General features: G+C 32.3%; 2 protein-coding genes across 2 annotated transcripts; both read left to right on the forward strand.

Annotated features, from left to right (window-relative positions):
• The first annotated feature begins 209 nt into the window (after positions 1 to 209).
• Positions 210 to 2,526, forward strand: LOC138336907 (uncharacterized). The gene has a single exon (XM_069286525.1). The coding sequence runs from the start codon at positions 758 to 760 to the stop codon at positions 1,439 to 1,441; it is 684 nt and encodes a 227-aa protein (XP_069142626.1). The 5' UTR covers positions 210 to 757; the 3' UTR covers positions 1,442 to 2,526.
• A 7,963-nt stretch (positions 2,527 to 10,489) lies between these two features.
• LOC138336387 (uncharacterized) lies at positions 10,490 to 17,745 on the forward strand. Its single transcript, XM_069285868.1, has 15 exons — positions 10,490 to 10,593; positions 11,394 to 11,415; positions 11,670 to 11,774; positions 12,744 to 12,839; positions 13,337 to 13,384; positions 14,084 to 14,218; positions 14,644 to 14,766; positions 15,048 to 15,082; positions 15,339 to 15,360; positions 15,681 to 15,785; positions 15,909 to 16,013; positions 16,398 to 16,445; positions 16,577 to 16,711; positions 17,011 to 17,130; positions 17,276 to 17,745. Exons 1-15 carry the CDS (start codon positions 10,525 to 10,527, stop codon positions 17,644 to 17,646), a joined length of 1,539 nt encoding a protein of 512 aa, XP_069141969.1. The 5' UTR covers positions 10,490 to 10,524; the 3' UTR covers positions 17,647 to 17,745.
• The last annotated feature ends 6,155 nt before the right edge of the window (positions 17,746 to 23,900 follow it).

Consider the following 23,900-nt stretch of genomic DNA (forward strand, 5'->3'; position numbering starts at 1 on the left):
AGATAATTAACTTCACATGGACGAGGGGATCTGTCAGAATTATTTTTTGTAATAATCTTTCTATTCAGGATTGTTATTCAATACAATATACAAGTAAGATAAAAACTCTTATTTACAGGGTAGCTAAGAAAAATGTATAATTTTGCAATTCCCATATAATTTCGGGAATATTAAAGTTATATGCGCCGTATTTTTCATACTTACGAATCCAGATAAGCTTTTAATATATAATTTATCACCAAAAGTTACCAACAACTTTAAAGTTACAGTACTAAAAACGTTATTGTGTAAATACAACTTTTATAAAACTTTAAAAAAATGACTAGTATATGTTTGATATTATACAAGTATCGACCTATTTTACGTGAATACTGTTAATTATCAACCCGAGTAAGTGATATATTTCGAGGCCGATGGCAAAAACATCAGTCAAATGATACACATGTATGATACGATTACATATGTAATTTTATCCCATTGCCGTTAATCAGGACCATTTTATTCGTATATAGTTCCAGGAGCGGTAACTAATAGTCGGCAAACCAGAAGGCAAAAACGTAGAGAGGTTGACGAAAACATAGCAGTTCTTGCTTCGGGAGAAGCTCCGGAAGAAGTCAAAAAATTGTCGAAAAGGATCAAACTCGTGTTAAGTTCTGCTAGGTCTAATGAACGCCAAGCCAGACAACATGTGCGTAAAGAGGTCGACGAAAACATAGCAGGCCTGTCCTCGGGAGAAGCTCCGGAAGAATTCGAGAAAATGTCGAAAAGGACCAAAGTCGAGTTAAGTTCTGCTAGGCTTTATGGACACCAAGTCAAACAACATGAGCGTAAAAAGGTCGACGAAAACATAGCAGGCCTGTCCTCGGGAGAAGCTCCAGAAGAAGCCGATAAATTGTCGAAAAGGACCAAACTCGTGTTGAGTTCTGCTAGGTCTAATGGACGCCAAGTCAGACAACACGAGCGTAAAGAGGTCGACGAAAACATGGCAGGCCTGTCCTCGGGGGAGGCTCCGGAAGAAGCTGATAAATTGTCGAAAAGGACCAAACTCGTGTTAAGTTCTGCTAGGTCTAATGGACGCCAAGCCAGACAACAGGAGCGTAAAGGGGTCGACGAAAACATAGCAGGCCTGTCCTCGGGAGAAGCTCCAGGAGAAGCCGAGAAAATGTTGAAGAGGACCAAACTCGTGTTAAGTTCTGCTAGGTCTAATGGACGCCATGTCAGACAACATGAGCGTAAAGAGGTCAACGAAAACATAGCAGGCCTGTCCTCGGGAGAAGCTCCAGAAGAAGCCTATAAATTGTCGAAAAGGACCAAACTCGTGTTAAGTTCTGCTAGGTCTAATGGACGCCAAGCCAGACAACAGGAACGTAAAGGGGTCGACGAAAACATGGCAGGCCTGTCCTCGGGAGAAGCTCCGGAAGAAGTCGAGAAAATGTCGTAGTAGACCAGTGCTTACTAAGAAGATATGATAGCTTATCTGCATTGATCATGTAAATCCTACTCGGTGATATTGAGTTCCACAACACGATTACGATTTTAACCTTATTATTTCAAAAGCGCTTTATAAAACAGAACATATCATATTTACATTTTACATAAAAAATATTGGGTTCTCTGCCATTGTTCAATTTTGCAACATTAACTTCAAAATAAAATATGATCGAATTCAAAAATTAAAAAGTAGTATCAGTTTTTCATCTGAAATAAAACGATTCATCGTATGGTTAGGTTGTAAAATTAAACGAAAATTAAAACACCAAAAGATACCACCACATCAACGATTCAAAAACGAAATGTGTATTAACTACTGTTTTCGATTAAATTTTGGCCTTCAGGTGGTTCAATTAATCCACAATAAAGGTGGTATCTTTCTGGTTAAATATATCAATGAAATCGCATATCAGTTCAGAGCATATTTTTTTCTCGAGAACGAATGGAATATTGTGATATGTGTTTGCATAGTTAGAGGAAGGTCAAAGTCTTTAATAATAAACTATAACTTTTAGTGTATCTTCAAAAACAAAAATTGTCAACATCATTATGTATAACAAATACGAACGTATTGAATTTGAATTTATACACAGATGTATGTAAATAGATAATTGAGAAACCTACCATTGCAGGGGACATATATCTTACTAAAGCACATTTTTTATTCCATTCCATTCTAATTTGCTTTCTTAATTTTAGCTTAAACTCATGCAAACACTGTTAAAGTAATTATGCAGAAAGCATTCTCGCCTTTGCTGAATATGTTTCGATTTATTTCACTAAATAAGGAATACTATCAAAAGATAAAAGTCAAGGTCATGAAGTTGATTCTCTATAACATAAGTAAATGATTTGGAATAAGTAGTAGAAACTAGCGGACATTCCATATATACGGTGCATACTATAAACGTACTTATTTTAGTACACATTGTCGTGCAAATATGAAAAATTGTAAATTATAAAATAATGTAAATGCATTTGAGCAATTCGATAGTTTAATTTTAGGTATACCGAAATATCCGAAAAGCGCCGAACATGAACTAGTGCTTCAAAGACACTAAAACGCTAAAATTAAACTACCGCTAATTTTTGGTTTTGTTTTATTATACAGCAATTTAATTTCGTATGTTTACACTCATTTCTGTTGGTTAGAAATTTCAGGGTATTTTATCATAGACCGAAAAAAATGCACATCAAGTATAATGACGTCATACATGAATGACATTTTCGCGGGAAATTTTTGAAGCGACCCAGTCATTGGCCAAATAGAATATCCTTCCGTTAAGTGTGTATGATACCATAACCCAAAAGATATTGAGAATGATATTTAACTAATTTAAACTGCACCATACCATTATTTCACCATGTGGTCTGTAAACCACCTGTGATTATGTTTATCCCAGTAAGTATTTAGAGGTTAGTATGGGAAAAATATTGATATCGCATCCTTTATTAGCCCGTGACCGCAATACCGGTACATATTATGTACTAATAAGTTTGACATGAGAACATCAATAGTATTGTGTGTGTTTTACTTTTGGTGCATGCACAATCAGTACTTAAGCCCATATGTATCCTGTAGGGCATAGTGCCATGGATTTTTTTGGGACGCAATTAATCATTTTTAGTATTTGTATCTTGAATTGAAATGAGAAGCACACACTTTTCAATGGTGGTAATGGTGAAAAGTAAGTAAATTTTGTAATGTTAGACTAATTCTTCTTTTCTTGTTTTTGATAGAAATATAATACCATTCGTCGGCAGTGGAGCATCTTTAATTACTGTCAAGCAAATTACAAACCATTAATCGATTGGTTGATTGGGCCAAACATTTTTATAACAGCCAGCCTTCTATAAGCAGTTTGTTGTGTGTATGAATGCAGGCTTTGGGAAGCGGCTGTATGTTCGTATTGCGTCTCCATGTAATACTGGAACTCTTTCAATTTCTATAGCACTGTAGCGGGATTGAACTGGGTCGATCATCGGTGACCAGGTAGCTCAGTCGGTTGAGCACTCGGCTAGTGTTCGGACGGTCCCGGGTTCGAATCCCGGTCTGGCCGTTACATTTTCTCCTCTCCTGTTACAGTACTATCCCTCTGAAGCATGCCGCTTAACACCAACTCACCTAGCAGGTAGTATTGTATTGACAATGGGCAAACCAGTCGTCTCGTGCATTTTATGGTCAGCGCTTAACAGCACAATCAATATCACCTTTATAGACTATAGCCTAAAGGGCGTCTCAGACAGGAGACAGAACCCAGAGCCTGTCTTTACGAGGTGAACGCTCACTTCAAAGGAAATGGTGAGGTGGTGTTAAGGGAGGGGTTATAAAAATCATAAGATACCAAATTAAGTTTTCTTTTAAGATCCTTCAATATTGGGACACTTCTAACGCCCTGCTTACAATACAGGCATTCATTGATATTATATTATATTTATTGTTGCAATCTTAAACGCACTTGCAGTGAGACATCTATCATTATAGTGTAGGATAACTTTGTACATATCTAGTGTAGCAGATGGTTCCTTCTCTGTTATTATGATTTACAAATATAATATTTCAGATTGAAGATAGTTTGCACATTTTATATATTTGCATGACAATGAATTCATACGACAATTACATTAATTTCACGAACCAAAGGGTCCTGCCTCACATGTCCCGCTTTAAAGGATCAACATACATGTACAAGGTGTGATGTCCCAGCACTAATCGGTAAAGATATCAGGCAATCTTTGTTTTCTTTCTAAAGTGGAGGTCAAAGGTAAAATTTTAGTGATCTGATTCTACAACAAGGCCTTATGGCTGACATAGATGGACCAGTACGTAACTATACAATAGATAGAGTGTTGATATGACACCTGTTGCCATCATTGCATTGACGTCAAATTCGGATGAAAAATTGGGATCTTCATTTGTTTGTCTTCTTAACGTTAAAATCGACACACTTTTGGCCCTGTTTTGGGAATATAAGGAAGTATCTGATCCTGTCCCCTGGCCGAGACACGTCATAGTCTGTAGAAGTGGTAGTCACCGTTCTTACTTAGCGCTTAGCTTTAATGAAGCGAAACGACTGGTTTGGCTTTTTTCAGGTTGTTTTTGGATTAGATGTGTTTTCTGTGTCTTTTGGCTGTATGCTTATAAATCGCAAGCTTCAAAAACATACAAATGTTCATACACAAACAACAAATTGCTTACCTTGCAAACAGAGGTGATGTGGCCATTTTTTCAATGACATTAGCTTTTATAGCAAATATCAAAGAAACACAATTAAACAAAGCATGGCAATATATTGACTCGTGCCCTATCCGGGCCTCGAACTCACGATCTGCGGCACCCAATCGCCTAGCCAAACACACCTGCGCCTTCTAACACTGCGCCACATCGTTTTTATTATACTAACAGATTTATAAGATCAAGAAGATAACAGTAGTTTTCAATGTATGGCAACGGGTGAAATATGCCACACTTTCTGTGGTTTTGGTATGCCATTTTGAAAACGGTCATCTTTAGGTCGAGACGGGACGATATACGTCCTATCTTCTTATAGATCAAGGTTTACTTTTTTATGCAATGTTGCATTAACATGCTATCCTGAACAGGCATTTTTGTTATAACTGCGTTACCAATAATGATATTGAAATCGTTAAAACCATCGCCCGCATCTGTTAGAGAATACACATTAAGGTCACTATCTAAAAATACAAAATATCACGTTTTACACTCATGCCAGTGTCAAGTTGATACAAACTATCATGAATCTATTTATATAGCTGTACTTAACAATCTTTTCAAGTAGGATTTATCCTGATGTTAAGAGCGCTAGTAGGTAAATATACCGTCTAACTATTTACAATAGAGACTACCGTTATGACCTAAGGATATTTTGAGGAGAAGCGGTCATTCGGAACGGTCAGTTTAGGGGACGGTCACGTAAGGAAAGGATTCCAAACTTTAAATAGAAAAATACAAATCTTACAAAAAATCCTGCAGAAATTACAAAACTTGTATTGTTTTTAATTGCAATGAAGGCTTTTATTTATGGCGATAATAATATTGGTAAGTACAATATATGAAAATAAATTAATTCTAAAAAAATAAGCTTTTTTATAGATCAATCCATACTTTACTTCTTTTAATGATTTTTAAATACTTTATTATACAACATTTAATATCATGAAATCAAAATATAAGATATATTTTGAAACAACTGGGTATGCAAAATGAATAAAGCTTTATGATAAAAACATCAAATGTAATTTCTAAATGATATTTGCTTTTTTTAAATACTGTACATTTTTATGTGTACTTGACCAAAAGTTTGAGTCAATAAAGACTTATTATTGATATTATTATTATATACGAAACTACTGTTAGAGTATTGAAACGATATCTACTGATGTTCCAAACAAACATTGCTTGATCAGAACGTCAGAAATATCTTTTTTTGAGAGTTATAAAATTAAAATAGCAATGGTCACCGATCGGTTTGGATAGTGTACGCCAAATCGGCTTGTAACGTACACTTGTGTTGGTGAAAAGTGGAGTTTTCAAAGCGCACTGCCAGTTTTCACTTGTTGTCAGTATTAAACATAAGGTGATACGTTGCCAATTTTATTTGTTATTAATTACGTTTTGCAAGCAAATGCTTTACTGTCGTACTGCCCTTGGAAATGTTGAGATTTTAAATGTTTTTCTCATTTATCTTTAAAGTCAAATTATAATATATAGTGTTAATTAATTACCTCTAGAAAAACAGTTTGTGTTATAATTGCATATTGAACGAAGTACTGATTTGGCATGCGACAAAGGCAAACCAACTTATTTTTTTACAGTTAATTCGTATATGAATTCCACATATATATACGTAACACTGATACTTTTTTCTCTCATATATATATAAAAAAGTAAGGAACATTGAAGAGTAGAGATAGAGTAATTAGCTATTTTTAAACCACTTGATTTCGCATAAACAATATTTCGCGTGTTCTTCTTTATTAAAAAATTCATTATTTTATCAATAAAAAAATCGCAATTCCATAAATGCGAGATTAAGGACTATACTTTTTAACGTCGTGCATTCATATATATATATATATATATGATAAACTATTATTCGTGAAACAATTAAATTGGCTCTCTCTCTCTCTCTCTCTCTCTACACACTGACAGCTTCAGTTTGCGGCCGCCATTTTTTCATACATATGGGGAGATTGTGCGTTGCTCTGGTACTGGTCTCCCCAGTAAATATCTATTTAACTAATGCAAATGCATAAAAGGGGTTATTAGACATTTTTTTTATTTTATTTTTTTTTAAATAATAACAATTAACAAAACGAAGTTGCGACTACAAACAGTCAACATGCACTAATTTCAACTTCACAAAACTAGTATGTATTAAGCGCAGTAACCCAACAGTAATATAAAATATTCGGACATATTAAACAGAATCAGAAAAAACCCCACAAAAATAGAAATAATAGTATTGGCGGTAACTGAAAACGGGTTTGTCGATTTGACGCTTTTTTTATTTGATATAATAACACTTGAGGTAGCCTATTTACTGGACAATGCCGAGTAATCCGTCACCGTGGCCTGTTGTACCAGGTACATTGTCAATTCAATCTACCGTGGCTACTTAAGTAATGTATTTCCCACATATTTAAAGTACAAACACGTGAAGATTGATGCCCAATTAAATCACTATTATAGACTGCTGAGGGAATCAGTCGCCAAAACTTTTTATATTGTAACAATTTGCTGAATTTAGATTGTCGTTAGTTTTCTTCGTGTTTTATTATGGGTCCACATTATCATGAGGTCATACACTGTGCATTTCTGGCCTCGCTGGCATTGTGATGTGATGGTTTATTTACCCGAAGGTGTAATATTTACCGAGGGCTTGCCTTCTTATCACACTCTAACCGGGGACATAAATTGTTTATAATACCGAAAATTCGTTCACCTGGGTTAAATATTACTTAAATTCGCCGTTTTACGCTTCGGCTGCCATTAACAGAGAAAAAAATCTAAACAAGCCGATAGTATTTTATTTTTTTTTATCGCGAGAAGAAATTAAAGTGATACTCATATTGTGAATTTATTGATGACATATTGTTCAACTAATTTTAACCAGAAACATACCAACATTGATATCAATTAAAAAAGTTTCCGAAGAGGAGGTAATGTAAAAATGTAATTATTGCTAGATTAAAGAGTTTCAGATGTAAACGAATGGTAGGAATTTATTTTTGTACACGTATTTTTACAGTATGGAAGGTTTCCAGAGTTTTTACAAATCTGTTTCAAATAACACTTAGACCAAACATTTGCTTTTGTCTTTTCTTACGTAGGAGTTATATGAAATAAAAAGGAATATGCCAATGTTGAGTTGGAAAATTTTCATTAGTTTTATTATATATGTTTTTCGTGTTAATTCTAAATAAACACACAGTGAAAAAGAATATAGAAAAAATGTTGATTACTTATATAAAAGAATTTAACATAGCAAAAAGATAAATATTTTTGTTTTCTCTTGATATAATATAATTTGAATTAAATGAAATTTTTATTTGAAATGAAAATTTCAATGAAATAGTTATAATAAAAAATGATGGTCCATCAATGTAATTGTACACATATAATACCAAATATCTACCTTCACAAACTAATCACATATTCCTTAGTATATTCATGATCAATAATAAGGTTTATTTTTGGTAACGGTAATGTTTTTAATATCAGATTGCAATGTAAGACTTGTAAGGGTTGTTATGCATATTATAAAGATCAATATATGGTGTATATTTTAACATTGCGTCTTTCAAACAGTATATTTTTTATCTTCATGGTTTAACCAAAGGTATAGAAATTACTGCACTTGTATTTGATTGATGAAAAATCGAATGAATGAATGAATGAATGAATGAATGAATGAATGAATGAATGAATGAATGAATACGAATTACATTGTATGTACAATGTGGACAGCCAAAACATACAATTTTACTGAGTTCACTTCAGGATAAATATTTGAGTGTGGTACTAATAGTTTTATTTCATCTACCTAATATTTATCTTCTCATTGCTATAACTATGCATACAATTTTACGATAAACCAATGTGATCACATACGTAATTAAAGTTTCACGTTGTAAGAGTAATTATATCATAGGTTTAGCTGTATGTGTATCTGTTCATTCTGCATTGTCAACCATTTACGTAGTAGCAGCTCTGCTTCGTTATCGCAAAATTTTATTTATTTTTTTTACTTATCAGACAACTGCCCAAATTGGTCCATGTTTTGCCCATATTTTGGTATGTGTACACACAACCCCTGAGGTGTTATACGTTTTTGACCAGGATTTCAGAAAACCAATCTATGGACAAATTATCACTTTTTGTGTCACAAACTCTTTAACACTGTGCTATATAAGCATATCGCATAATTCAGGATATTCTAGTTCTGGAATCTGGGTTTCACAGCTAAAAGTTGCGACCACATTAGCGCCCTCATTCCTATAAGTATCCTTCCCTTTTTGTAGCCTCATTTTCACTGAACTCTGATTACATGCATACTGATAACATTAAAACCGATTATTTCTTTATTTGAGTTCGTTTGTTCAAAAAATTTATGAAAGGCTCATCCATATTTGATTTTATTAAGTGCACCGTATTCATTTTTAATTTGTAAGCGCCTTGGGCGTTTAATATAGATAATAAATATCAAACAGACCTCATTAATTACTTTAACAAAAATTGTAAACAACTATATTTTCGCGAGAAATTGTCGTGTAGCGGGGTTGAAATGGGTCGATCATCGATGACTTGCTATAGAATGTAGCTCAGTGGCAGTGTCCGGAGTTCCCGGGTTCGAATCTCGGTCTGGCTGCAACATTTTCGTCTTTTACATTGGTCAAATGTCGTGAGACAGTTTAATTGTTTCGCGAATAATTATATAAAACAGAAGTATGAATGTATATGGCTATCAGTAATAGTCCTTGATCGCGAATTTACCTATCCTCGAATCTGTCGAAAGTAATGATGATACTTAAAATAATAAAATTATAAAAATATTATGATTTAACTGTAATTGGTAGAGATTTCTCGGTCTTTCACCTAAAAAGGGCTGTATAATAAAATCAAATGCCACTGTATTCATTTCAATTGCATCTTCAGAAATTTTAGTTAATTGAAATTAGAATATCACGAATTGTGTATATTTTTCACAATAGCTTTGTACTAAAATAAATCCTCTAAAAAAAGATTGTGTAATAAATGCATAGGCCACTATAATTTCCATCTTAATAGCATATCAGAAATTTTAATAAATTGAAATAAAAAGGCCAGATCACGAATTTATTTTGTTATTTACGATAGTTTTGTACTAGAGTAAATCCTCTAATAGAACGGATATATTTACGCATGAACGCAATCCAATGATGTAGTTTTGGTATTTTCCTTTCCAAGGTAAGAATTGGCATGATGAGAAAACCAAACAGTTATACAGTTATAAAAGCATGTTTAAACGTTTTCTATCTTTTATTCAGTACCTTAAACACCCCCGCAAAATAGACGTCATAACTTAAGTCCTAACAAAAACGTGAAGTCTTACAAACTAAGCAGTAACGGCCTTTAACCCGCTATCAAATAAATATTTAAAATCTGCCACAATAACGCCATTTTAGTCTGTGGGCTAAATAAATATTAATTCATTGGTTTCGAGTAGACTACAAGGTTTATATAAATTGACAAACATATTTTCGTTATACAACTATGTGAACAATAAAACTTAGAAACATAGTTCAACACATCGGTCTGTACAGACACATTGGTCAAAAATGATCACCTCTTTTGTAAACCGGTCTTTTGGTCCACAATAGAAGTATTTGGTCGTGACAAAGTGTGTTTAATTACTTAGCACCCGCCAGGATAAGTTTTCAAATCAGTTTAAATCTCCCATCACGAAATTCTCCATATAAAATGCGCCTGCCGGGACCTTGGGTATCAGACTGGGAATTTGATCAACCAAGATGAAGGTCTTCGTTGTAGTGTTGGCAGTTATCTGTCTTTGCAATGCCAAGTCATTGAAGAAAAGAATAGTAAGTGTTTTAGACTTTTTAAAATTTCATGTTTCTATCTATGAATATTAGACTTAAGTATTCAGAAATTCGATGTAAAATGATATTTTCATAAAATAGAATTATTTATGTTTTGAAGAAATGAGATTTCTGATATGATATACAGATAGAATTGATGATCATTCTTAATTCATTTATTTAATTGTTTTTATAAGATTGGTTCTTTATGCTAGGACATTGATCCCACAGTGCACATAATAAGATGATAAAGATGATTCGGGCACTAATTAAATAAATAATGATAAAAAAACTTGATGCATAATATTGATAAGTTCGATTAAATTCTGTATCGAATACTTTAGATGCAAAACTCATTTTATACTGAAAAACACATTTTGTTTTGTTATTGATTTTTGTTTTTCAAATTATTTTTAGGTTAGCTAGACTATAATTTGTTGTTTCGAATGTTTTAGATACATTTTTAGGTAACATATTATTTTTATTAATTTACATTAATTACCAATAAATTCATATTAACGTTAAAGTCTTCTAAACAAGTAATATATATAATATTGTAAACTGTTTCTGTAAGATGGTACAACATTATTACAGAATACTGTTTTTGTGGTTTCCTTCCATATCGATTCCTTTCTCTTATTAACGAACGTTTTAAAAAGCTTGAACAATCATTCAAATGTTTGACATTATTATTCTCATCAAGAAATATGTCGAAAGAAACATTTTATATTTCATATATCATGTGTAAACTTGAAGAGATTTTAATTGTTTTTTTTTTTTTTTTTTTTTTTTTGCTTTAACAGGACAGACAGGACGTAGAAGATTGTAAGTATTTTTAATCTTGTGTATATTTAATAACTAAGCATTTGTTTTATCCTTCACGCATGAAATTGAAATTTATATTTGAATGATCGATTACACAAAAAAAAACGTTACATATTGCAATATTTATCAAGTAAAATTCATAAATATTATTCTCGGTTAGTATTTTTATTAAAACTCGAAAACACATTATATACGCCATAATAGAATAATTAACAAGAATTTTGTTCTAACAATATGCAATTGATAACTTTTAGACTTGAGTGATAAAACACCAGGTGAAATCAGGGCGGCTCTCGCAGAAGCCAAAGGCTGGGTCGATGGAGTCATCGCAGAAGGAGCAAAGCTCTTAGCAGAGAAAGGTATGTACATGTATATATGGGTATTAACAAAAACGGGACTTATCTACTTCAGTAAAAAAATTACTTGACAAGCGAAATGAAGTTTTTGACTTTACAAAAGTAAATAAAAACAGCCACTTCATATTATTTATAAAAAATTGATATCAACTTTTGGTTTATAAAGGATTCTATTAATTTTGGACATGAGTTTGATATAATATAACGTAACATGTATCAATATCGTACTTCACTATTGTGTAAATGAACGGTACATACCCAAATATTTCCTTCTGCAATATTAATGATAAGATAGTCAGACATCAGAATTCTACTTTTCATTGCGCATTTTCTTTTAAATTACACTAATTATTATAATAGTAGTTGCTTATTTCAGGTATAAACAACAGATTGTTGGTTTTGTATTTAGGCTGTATATTGTACAGCAGAAAAAAATGTATATGACACAATATGCGGTGTGATTTATGATGTTTATAGAAAATTAGCAAACTCGAGTATGATAAACATGTTATACAATAGTGACGCGTTATTGACAACTATTCCTTCCCATTCTTCATGTATGTTTATTATCATTGTTGGTTTTTCCGCCACTCTCATTGGACTTCCGTACCCCACGTGACCCCTATAACATAACCCCAATGATCGACTAGTAAAGGTTGAATGGAAAAGTAAATTAACCGATCTGTCTATAAATAGATAGGGAATTTCCGAACCAGTGCATCAAAGCGTGGAAAAGAAAAAAAAACAAGTAAAGTAATAAAATAATTGTAGCATTTTGGATTCGGTCTGTGCATGTTTTTATTGATCAAAGAAAAATTATCATCTAACGTCCTAGGTTGATAATCTTTTTTTATTGATACAAATATGCATCGACGTCATCAAAGTACTGTAATTGTTTAATATTGAGTTTAAATGAATAAATCTCAATTAGTTATGAAATAATTAAATAACTATCAATACTTTCTATTTTAGAACTTTTCAATGATGACCTCGAACCCATTCCCGCTATCGACGAGGCTATTGAGTTTCTTAAAAGTGATGTCAGCCCATTCTTAGATAATCTACCAGGTAAGTTATTTGATTGGTTTTTTTTTTATTTGATTTTTTTTAAATACACAATACAATATGATTTTCATTCCAGATTAATCTTCTTTAAGAAATCAAAATGGCACTTATATATGCAATATGTATGAAGTTTGTTTATTGAATTGTTGTGTATTTCATTTTGATAGCCTGGGCCTAGTTATATTATGTGAATGTTATACAGATGTACCATATTGTCTGTGTGTTCTGTTTTTAAACATGGATTCATAGGACGCAACTTTAACGTTAAAACAACTCTATTGGGTGCCATGAGACCTGAAGTTGATGATAAGACATCCACAGCGAAGTTCTTCACTAGATTATCTTCTTTTGTAACATCTAGAATCAGACATGTAGTAGAGACAAAAATAATCAAGCTATGTCTTAATGATTTTTTTCCAATATGATAGAAACTGGTGACAGCTTATTGATGAATTCACATATAATGTTTATATTTTGCAAATTTACAATTCTCTTTTCAGATCTCCCAGAGGCAGAAAAAATGCATTTCTTGGATGATTGCATTGCCAGTAAGTAAAGCATGTTGAGACCTACATACAAATGTAATTGCATTAAGGAATGTATTTCACACCTACAAAAAATTTCTTTTATAGAAATATATTTCACACCTGCATAATTGAATTTCTATAGAAATGTATTTTACACCTACATACATGTAATTGTATTTCTTTAGAAATGTATTTCACATCTATATAATTGTATTTCTATAGAAATGTATTTCACATGTACATAATTGTATTTCTACAGAAATGTATTTTACATCTACATAATTTTATTTCTATAGAAATGTAATGTGGTTTCTAAAGATGTTAATTTTTCGGCGACTTACTTACGCGATTCAAAGCCGTGATGCTACTGCTCCTGTTGCTTGGCAGGTTTTTTTTTTGTTCTGACCGTGGGAAAAGTTATCTACCCATAAGTTTAACCGAATATATGATCAAATGTTTGTAACATCAGGTCCCCATTAATAATTTAGTTAATTAACACTAGTTATTTTTCCAAACCTAAAATAAATGCGACTTTAAATGATATTTTCAACTATGTTTTTATACATTCTGCAAAGAGTATCGCTGTATACCATAATATTTTTCCATCGTTTATTTTTTTTTTATTTCATTTATTTATTTTTTGTTGTTGTTTATATATATCTCTATTGCTTAATGCGTTTTGGGACTGATTTACATTTGAACTTATTATATTTTTATTAGCTGCCATGAGCACAGACTTCAGCTCCATGGCTGATGACAAGGAACGCTTGACCGTTCTCGCTCGTCAAGTATTCACATGTGCTGGAGCCGGACTGAAGATTATTTCACGAAACCTTGATATGTCCAGTGTCGATGGTTAGTACAAGAGAAACACATTATCTCGATTCCCATGTAAAATCATATTCAGAATATAGTGTATATTAAGGACCTGTAGTACAACGAAGCCGGAATATCTATATATAGAAACAGAAAATCATATCTATAATAATGATAATAATAAGGGAAATGTATTTGTTTCTTTTTTGTATTGTATGTTGAACAGAAAAGCTTATTTCCCATTAAAAATGATTAAACCACCATATGAAAATTGTAAGTTAAAAATGAGTAGGTTTGGGATTTGTTTTATTTTATTTTTTATTTTTGGGAGGGAAGGGGTTAATATCATTCATTTAACAACAATATGTACACTCTTGTATACTAATTATGCTAAAGTTTGATGGGGAACAGTGGGATATAAATAGAACACATAAAATGATAGACTGATAACTTGTTATCTCCAGACGCTGATCTCTCACTTGGAGGTGCTCTGTCAACTCGCTTTGATATCCTGGAGGCCGTTATTATTGAAATGGGCCATCTTGCTAAATTCGTTCTTGAATTTGTTGCCAAAGCTGAAAATGGAGGTAAGTATGTCGGTATTTGTTTTCTTTAGAAAATGTCTCTTTATTCAACTAAATCATGAATGATGATAAGTGAACTGCGTGATAGTGAACTGCGTGATAAAGTTACTGTAATAATACTAGTCTTTCTATGTTCCTCTCATCTGTAATGTGAAAAGCTGGTATTTTAACTGTACAGTAATACACGATATATGTCAGACCAGATTATTGTATATAAGTACATGTGATTACACATTTACGCAAATAGCGAATATTCATCGACATTTTTTTTTATCTTTTCACAGTTCTGGATTTCAGCTTCGATAAACGTTCACCCTCGGTAAGTTTATTAATATATAATGCATGGATGCAGGAACGCACACGAAATTATTTATTCTCTTAAAAAGAGCTTAGAATGCACTAAATAATATTTACATAGCCTTTTCTAATAAATCGCTATAGCAAAAGTCAAGACCTCAATAAAAGTGAAGATAGCTGTTTTATTGTGCATATCCATGAATTTATATTACATTGTTAGATACTGGTATATCAAAATATATTGTGCATGAATATATTGTTTGTATTTTTTGTTGCAGTCAAAAGAAGAGCTTTTAAAAAGTAAGTATCATTAACTTATTTTTAATGAACTTATTGAAACTCTTTTATGTCAATATGAATCATCAAATTTATTTTTAATTACATTACGTGATTATAAGATGAGAAAATCACAAAATCACGGAATACAATGTACTTGCAAGAAAAAATTCCTATGAACAAGTCAATACTGATAAAAATGAGTAGCATATATGATTAGTCATAGAGCATAGGTTTTGTTTTTGAAACAATATATATATACATGTAGAAACTGTTAGTCAGTATTGCTTGAAAGGCTGATTTACAAAATCTCCATAATCGGCATTGTATTTTGTTATTTGCAGTGATTGAAAACTCAAGCCCACAAGAGATCCGTGACGGAGCCGCAGAAATGGAAGACGGTTTGGAGGACGCCATTGCCGTTATGGAAAAAATGATTGAACTTGATGGTAAATGTATTTTGGTTTCGTTTGTTAGCAACAAAAACAAATTTGAAATCGAGCTTATATTTTGATCGTTTTTTTTATTTTGTTGTCATCCAAAATCATTTTTTATGTTTTATTTTAATAAAGGGGTTCTTGGAGATGACTTCAAGCCAACAGCTAAGTTCATGGAACTCGCAAAGCAACTGAAGAGGGATGAAAAGAAGGAGAAGGAACTAATGGATAATCTCCCAGGTGTGTCAATAAAGTCATAGTGATATATATATACATATATATCAACATCAATAAACATCTCCTGAAGAACAGGATGTATATGTATATATATGGATATTCTAAACGGATAAATGCTTTAATTTGAGCCTTAGATCGACATTAATTTATTTCATTCAAATACGGAACTATTTACAAAAATAAATCATAATCTATATGTTCAAGTTTGATTAGTGAGATTCGGTCTATGTCCTGTAATATAAACTGTTATATCCCGGTAATAATTTACATATAGGTAATGTCATTTATTGTCAATAATTGTAAACAAATACTTAATCCAACTCCTTCGAGAGTTTATGAGGTCTTGTAAATCCTTGGATAATTATTTTAATGCCATTTTTGTTCCAGATCTCGATGACAACAAACCATCTCTTTTCCTAAAAGACTGCGAAGAAAGTAAGTTACCATAAAAATAATGCACCATTCAACGTTTATAATACTCTGATGTAAAAATTTAATATAAGAAAATTACATATAATTGTCATATTTCACTGTTCTAATTCACTGAACCTGATGCTTGTATATAGCTGCCAAGAACACCAACTTCGATGACTTTGACACACCAAAAGCTTTCCTGAATGAGGTTTTCCGCCAGGTTCTAGTCTGTGGGGTGTCTGGACTCGAGGTTATGAAGGAGCTGGTTGACCTTGAAGATGTTGATGGTAAATACAATTGATCAAAGTAACCTTGATAAGGATTTTGAAAATAACTCGTAAACCATTATGGCACCTATGATATTGATATTTATTTTCTAGATCAGCTGTGGTTTGTAAAATTGAATTGTACGGGTTTTATTTTGTATAACTACAGTCAATGCATTCCTTAAATGATAATTAAAAATTTCAAAAAAATATTGATATGTTTGAAAGGAAAATAGGTTATTGCAATGCATTACAAAATATTGGAATACACATTTATATTCCGAAGCAACCTGAAATAACGTATCTTGTTTTTTTTCTAGACGCCAACCTGAACGTTGCCGGCCTTATCGACAGAGTGACAAAATTGGAACAGGCAGTGATTGAGATGGGACATTTGGGAAAATGGACTGCCGAATTTATTGAACGTGTCATGGAAACAGGTATGTTTAAAATATATGTGTATTTGATGGTAGACGCGTTAATGTATGTTAAAATATGACATCTAATGTTTCTTTACACATGACTGGCATGCAGATATTAGAATTGTTCTTAAAATGACACAAATATGAAACATCTTTATTGTAGGATTTGATGGAAGCGCAAATGATTTGGTCGATCTTCAGGATAGAATGTTTAAAAGCAAGAAAGGACCCAAGCCTACAGGATTCCCAATGCTTTCAAAGGGACCAAAACCAACCGGAGGACCAAAACCAACTTGGTTTGAGCTGGATGACGAAGACAGGAAGTTCAGTGGTGGTAAGAAAGGAGGCAAAGGAAAGGGAAGCAAGGGAGGTAAAGGAAAGGGACCCAAGCCTACAGGAGGACCACGACCCTCAAAAGGACCCAAACCAACCGGAGGACCAAGACCCTCAAAAGGACCCAAACCAACCTGGGGCCCAAAGATTGACAAGAAGTCTCTCCTTCGCCGCATCATGAATGCCCTCAAGGCTTACTAATTTCATTAATAAAATTGTTCGATGGAAACGACACTTTCAATCTTATCACGCATTTGTTAATTTGACATTATAAATGTAATACACTAAGTTGCAATTTTATCCGGTGTTTGTGTCATTTTTAATGTAGTCTTGTATTGATGTACAACTAGTCCACAAGGAAACAATATAGAAATTACACCAAAATATCAGACATTCGTACATATGGTTAAGTAATTGATGTTTGTTGCCAGTTTCATTTTAAAATCAATAAAAACAGGATAGAAATCCTGAAGAATGAAGAACTAAGAATATCACTCAAAAATCTAAAAAGCATTAAGAAATCACATTTATTAGAGATGTTGTTTCATGAATACAATGTATAAGTGTATTTACATATATTCTGTAAATGGAAGGGTGTGGATGACTTTGTTATTTTGGTAGAATTGTATTCATACAATTTAGAAAGAAACAGCATCTTGGAACTGATATTTCAATTTCGCATATAAATATGTTTTCCTGTTAAGATTAAAATTAATACTTAGTTTAAACCGATGGATTCCGGGTCCAAGAGGGTTGCAACCATACAGTATCCGTTTTAATGTTGTAAATGCAGGAATCAATCAGGGATTTTGGGACCTGGGTCCGGCACCATAAAGCTATCTTATACAGATTTTTAAGTTTATGTAATATCATATACTAGAGTAAAAACTCTCTCTGGGAATAGTTTTATGGTGGTGGGCTCGGTCTTTTGTTTTTACTGTACATTTTATTAATGATATAACTGACCAAGTTGAAAATTTCGCAAGTTCATTAGCGGTGGCACATCATTTTACGTAATTATAGTTAATAATCCAATTCAAGCAGCAAAAAATAATTTTCAAATGACCTACATAACATAAATACTTGCCTTAGAAAAGGAATTTGACAAGGTATAAAATCAACTGATTAATACCTCAATTCAATTGAAGTACTTTATTTTCTAATGTATTATTCAGCATATAGGGCAACAATATAGTTGTATATACAACCGATATTATTATCAAATCATTACCTACATTCAAAGAATACCGATAGCATAATAGGAAACCAGAACGATCCCTTTAAAATTATGATCCTAGAAAAATAAATATACAGTAAACCCCTATAACTCGAATAGCAGGGAACCAGATCAATAGTTCGAGGAATACAGGGTATTCGACTTAACCTGAGGTTTAGTCATGGTCGATCGTCGAAAGTCAAAATGTAGGGTCTCAAACTATGGGATGCATGTCAATGAAATTTTAATTACCTTTACCTGACGAGAAAGTAAATCAATTGTCTTCCACATCACAGTAAGCGATCGTCATCTTGCTAATAGGATACTATTATCACAAATCATTTAAAGCATTTACATATAATTAGCAAATAGTATTATAATTACATCCCTAATTAGCAACTGGTATCATAATTGCATACCTTTGGGCGTCTGCTATTATATTTACATACCTAATCAGTGTCTGGTATAAAATCACATACCAAATTAGTGACTGGTATCATAATCTTATACCTAATTAGTCTGTGTATCACAACTACATAGCTAATAAATGTGTGGTATCATAGTAACATACCTAATTTATGCCTGGTACCATAATTGCATTACATTTTATTTTCTAGTTCAAAGTAAATAATAATTTAAATGCAAGTGAACATTTGAATGTTCCACTTCAGCCATTTCACCTCAACAGCCAAGTTCAATGTGATAAAAATAGTCAGTATAAAAAAATGAAAAGATAACAAAACTTCAATGTTTTTTAATAGCTATTCGGTTAACTTTCAATTATCCAGACATTTTAAAGGTGTTTTTATAAGTTTCATAACCAAACTGATTCATTCAACTACAATGTCAATTTTCCCGCGCGGACTAACATCGTATTAGTAAACAAGACTTACATCCATTTATGTAGATATTACTACACCAAGTCTAGACTGCATTTATTGGCTCATAATGCAGATCACGATTATCATTAGAGTAATGAAAGTCGCCGCGGTAAAAATATAAATATACCCAATTAATGTGTGGTTTGGTATCACAATTGCAAAACAGATTGTCTGGTGTCTTAATTTGATACCTAATTCCAATTTTTGTGTCTGAATCTTAACTGCATCCAGTGTCAGATATCCAAATTGTGTACTTAAATAATTTCTTGTATCAAAAAATATACTTAATTGGTATCATATATATTTGGCTGCATATCTAAAGCAACTTACATATTTAAAAAAACGCTTGTAGCATTTATTTATGTGTTAATGAAATGTCTGACCAATAATTCTAGTTTCCTACTGAATTAAATCTCCTCCTACTCTCATGCAATGATGCACATCCAAACTCAGGTACTTTAGATCAAAATTACTTTTACTATTTCTATCTTTCATTTGAATATCCGTAGTTTAAGGAATAAACTATCCCAGCGTCTGATGTTATCTGTGTCACAGAGATTTACCTTGATAATTCTGTAGCTGATACTCATTTCCTCCTGGGTGGTTATGAATTATACTGTAAGGAAAGGGGAAGTCCGGGAGGGGGTTAGCGGTGAATAAAATGTACATCAAGTCCCTTGAATTTCGAGTGGGCGAAGTGATATGGACAGAGATCCAGTATCCAAGAAAGAAATGTCTCCTGTGTACTTTGTATAGACCTCCACACGCTTCGCTTCAAAAAGTCTTTGGGACCAATTACAACTTTCTGTAGACACTTCCAAGAAACTCCACACATCATAATAAGTTGGCAATTTAAACGTTGACATCTGACTAATGGAAATTCTCATAAAATCTACGATATTATCCATACATTTCACCTCACCAATGTCATTGATAAACCGACACGTGTAGTGCACACGTCCTCCATATCACTTGACCCAATTTTACTGTCTGACACGTGTTTCTTTAATTTTTCTGATGTAATTTATATTGGCGAAGAAATTTCTGATCACGAGCCGACGACTGTAAAAATTAACGTAGGAACAGCTATTACCAGAACATATAAATGAATAAAAAGATGTTATAATCATGCAAATTATGAGACGTTTAAAAATAATTGACGTTCCAGGGGTAGAGATTAGGACTGACGCTAATATAACCGACTGACATTATGAACATTTTTAAATCCTTACCTATCTATAAAGCAGTAGGACACGACGGAATCAGCCATACTTCGATAAAAAACCAAAGCATCTTCTATTGCATAAACCTTATTTCTAATATTCAGATCTTCCTTGGATACTGGTATCTTCCCAAAACAGTGGAAATTAGCTTTAGTCATGCCATCCTTTAAAAAGGAAGATAAGCATAATTCTACTAACTATGGACCTATATTTCTTTTAAGTATAATAGGAAAAGTTTTAGAAAGATTGGTAGTCAAATTTCTAAACAATTACCTCCTTGATAATTCACTCATACATAAATATCGGCCAGGTTTTCAACCTGGACATCCATCAACTCACTCACCAACTTATTCAAATATACCATTCCCTATCGTACAATATTGAAAAACTAAATATTGAATATAGTTTTCTGTGTTATTTCGAAAATATTGAAAATATGCACTCAACATGCTTAGTTTTCTGTGATATTTCGTAAGCATTCGATCGTGTGTGACACAAAGGACTGAATATTAAACTAGCAAACTATGGTCTGTTGGAATATTATCAAGTTTATTAAAAAGCTATGTCAGTAATCGGAAACAGCAAGTTTTTGTCGGAAATTGTTAATCTTCCGTCAAATCTACAAATTTTGGTGTCCCCCAAGGCTAAGTATTAGGTCTTTTTATATTGTATATTAATGATATTTCTGACAACCTTGAAAGTGTGCCTAAATTATTTGCTGATGATACTTCCTTACTATGCTCTGGTCCGTCAATTTTGGAAATAGAAACTAAAATTAACGACGGCCTTATGAAAATTAAAAATTGGGCAAATAAATAGTTGGTAACTTTTAACCCCAAAAGACGGAAGCTTTACTTATTTCAAATGCGGAATACTATCGGCTTATCGATATTAAATTCAATAATGTAAGTGTAGATTTTGTAGCTAACCATAAGCACTTAGGAGTAACTTTGGAGGCAAACTGTAAATGGAATACATTGATAATATATGTAAAGAGGAATCAAACAGGTAAATATTCTTCGAGCACTTAAATGTACTCTTAATAAAAAAAAACCTTAATAACAATGTACAGGTCATTTATTCGGCCATTGTTTCAATACTGTTACTGTTGTGAGGTTTGGGATTGGTGCTCTCTTAGTGACATAGAAAAAAAAACCAGAAAAACTTCAGCTTGAATCTGCTAGAATAATTACTGGTTTACTGTCTTATGTTAGCAGAAAATCACTGTTTTTGGAAAGCGGTTTAGAACCACTTACTTCCCGTCTTTCCCGTAGAAAACTACAACTATTTTACATTTAAATAAATAACAAAATTACACTCAACTACCTCTATATAATCTCATGAAAGTGTCTACATTGTATTTATTATTCAATTGAAAATAGAAAATCAAATATATTGCATGCCAGATTAAGAAATAGATGCAGTACTATAAAAAATGATCTATTCCGCTCTAATTTAATAGAATGCCAGCAATGCCAATGTGGGCACCCCATTGACCATTGAAGATGCCCATCACTTCTGTTTTACAAGTAATAATTACGCTCACCAGAGAATACAATTATTTTGAACATTAAACAACTTCATTCCTTTAGACCTGCAGCTACTACTACATGGAAGTCTAGATTTATCTCTTGAAGATAACATAACAATATGTCAGAGCATTCAATAGTATATAACTGACTGTAATACTTGGTTTAACATCCTTTGTTTTATATGAACTATTTAAAAAAATGATTCTTTACATCCGATGCTGACGACAAAAGAGAAACGTTATTAAGAAAGCATCAGATTGACAGGAGAAATATACCAAGGCACGGGATGTGATGAACTCTAAGTAAAGCAGCGAGACAAGAACAACGATTAATTAAGAAATTATATACAAATGCTAAAATAAACAAATACTATCCCCTTTCTCACTCTCTTCCTCTCCTCCCCCCTCTCTCTCTCTTTCTCTAAACTCTCTCTCTCTCTCTTCTCTAAACTCATGTGAATTATGTTTGCCATTTTGTGTTCATTGTCATATAAGTAATTATAATTCTGTTGGGAGAGGGCTTCTTATAAGTTGCAAAACTTGTGCCCAATCCCATTGTATCTAAAATTACGCAATAAAATATGTTTAAATCAAACATTTACAAAATATCTGCTCACAATAAAGTTATTAACCCCCATAGTTACGGACAAACATCGATACCTATGTCTACCTTGTAAAAGCATTAGTTACATGTGTTCAGAATCCCTTTCAAAATTATGATCTTAGAAAAATAAATATACATATATGTACTTGCCCTACCAAATTTGAAGCAATTCTAGTAATTTGAATTATGACTTCTTTATTGACTTCTTCTCATATTTTTTTTAAAATTGTAAGTGGGCGTACTGATTCCTTGTACTCTTGGCCATAATTCACTTACTTGTACCTCATGGTTCTATGAAGTACCCAGAAAATGTTAATATAATACATATTTGAAAAAAATCTGATTTCTTAAAGTACTAAACGTCTTATCGTATGTGACGTCTTTGTTTTTATTTTTCATTATTTTTGACTCTCCCAATATTTATCTAAATTAATTAGCACATGTGATAATATCTAAATATTAAAACTATAGATTTGTAATTTATCTAAATATTTAGTAACATGTGATAATCATGATCTAAACATTAAAACTATAGATTTGTAGTTTATCTAAATAATTAGCACATGTGATAATATCTAAACATTAAAACTATAGATTTGTAATTATGATCTTTAAATTTAGATTTGCGCACGCTGGTCATAATGGTAACAAGCATTCAACATTTGAAATTTGCCAAGGAGATATTATGAATTACATTACTTTTATTCATAATGTTCGTCGTCTGGGTTACAAATAATTGTACTATGGACATTCATAAATCTGAAACACAGGTATAATTGCTGGATTCTACACACCACAGCAACTGTGGAAACTAAATAAAAGTGTCAGTGGCAAAGTCTATATAAAGGAGTTATTTCCCTTACACATTTATGTTAAGACACATTACATTTAAAAAATGAATTACATGTATTAAAATCTCTATATGTATAAATACGTCAATGATTCTATATAACATGATTACAATAACGATGTAAACTATCCCCTTAACTTCTATGCTAAC

The sequence above is a fragment of the Argopecten irradians genome, chromosome 12 (assembly GCF_041381155.1).
Source record: "Argopecten irradians isolate NY chromosome 12, Ai_NY, whole genome shotgun sequence".
NCBI lineage: Eukaryota > Metazoa > Mollusca > Bivalvia > Pectinida > Pectinidae > Argopecten > Argopecten irradians.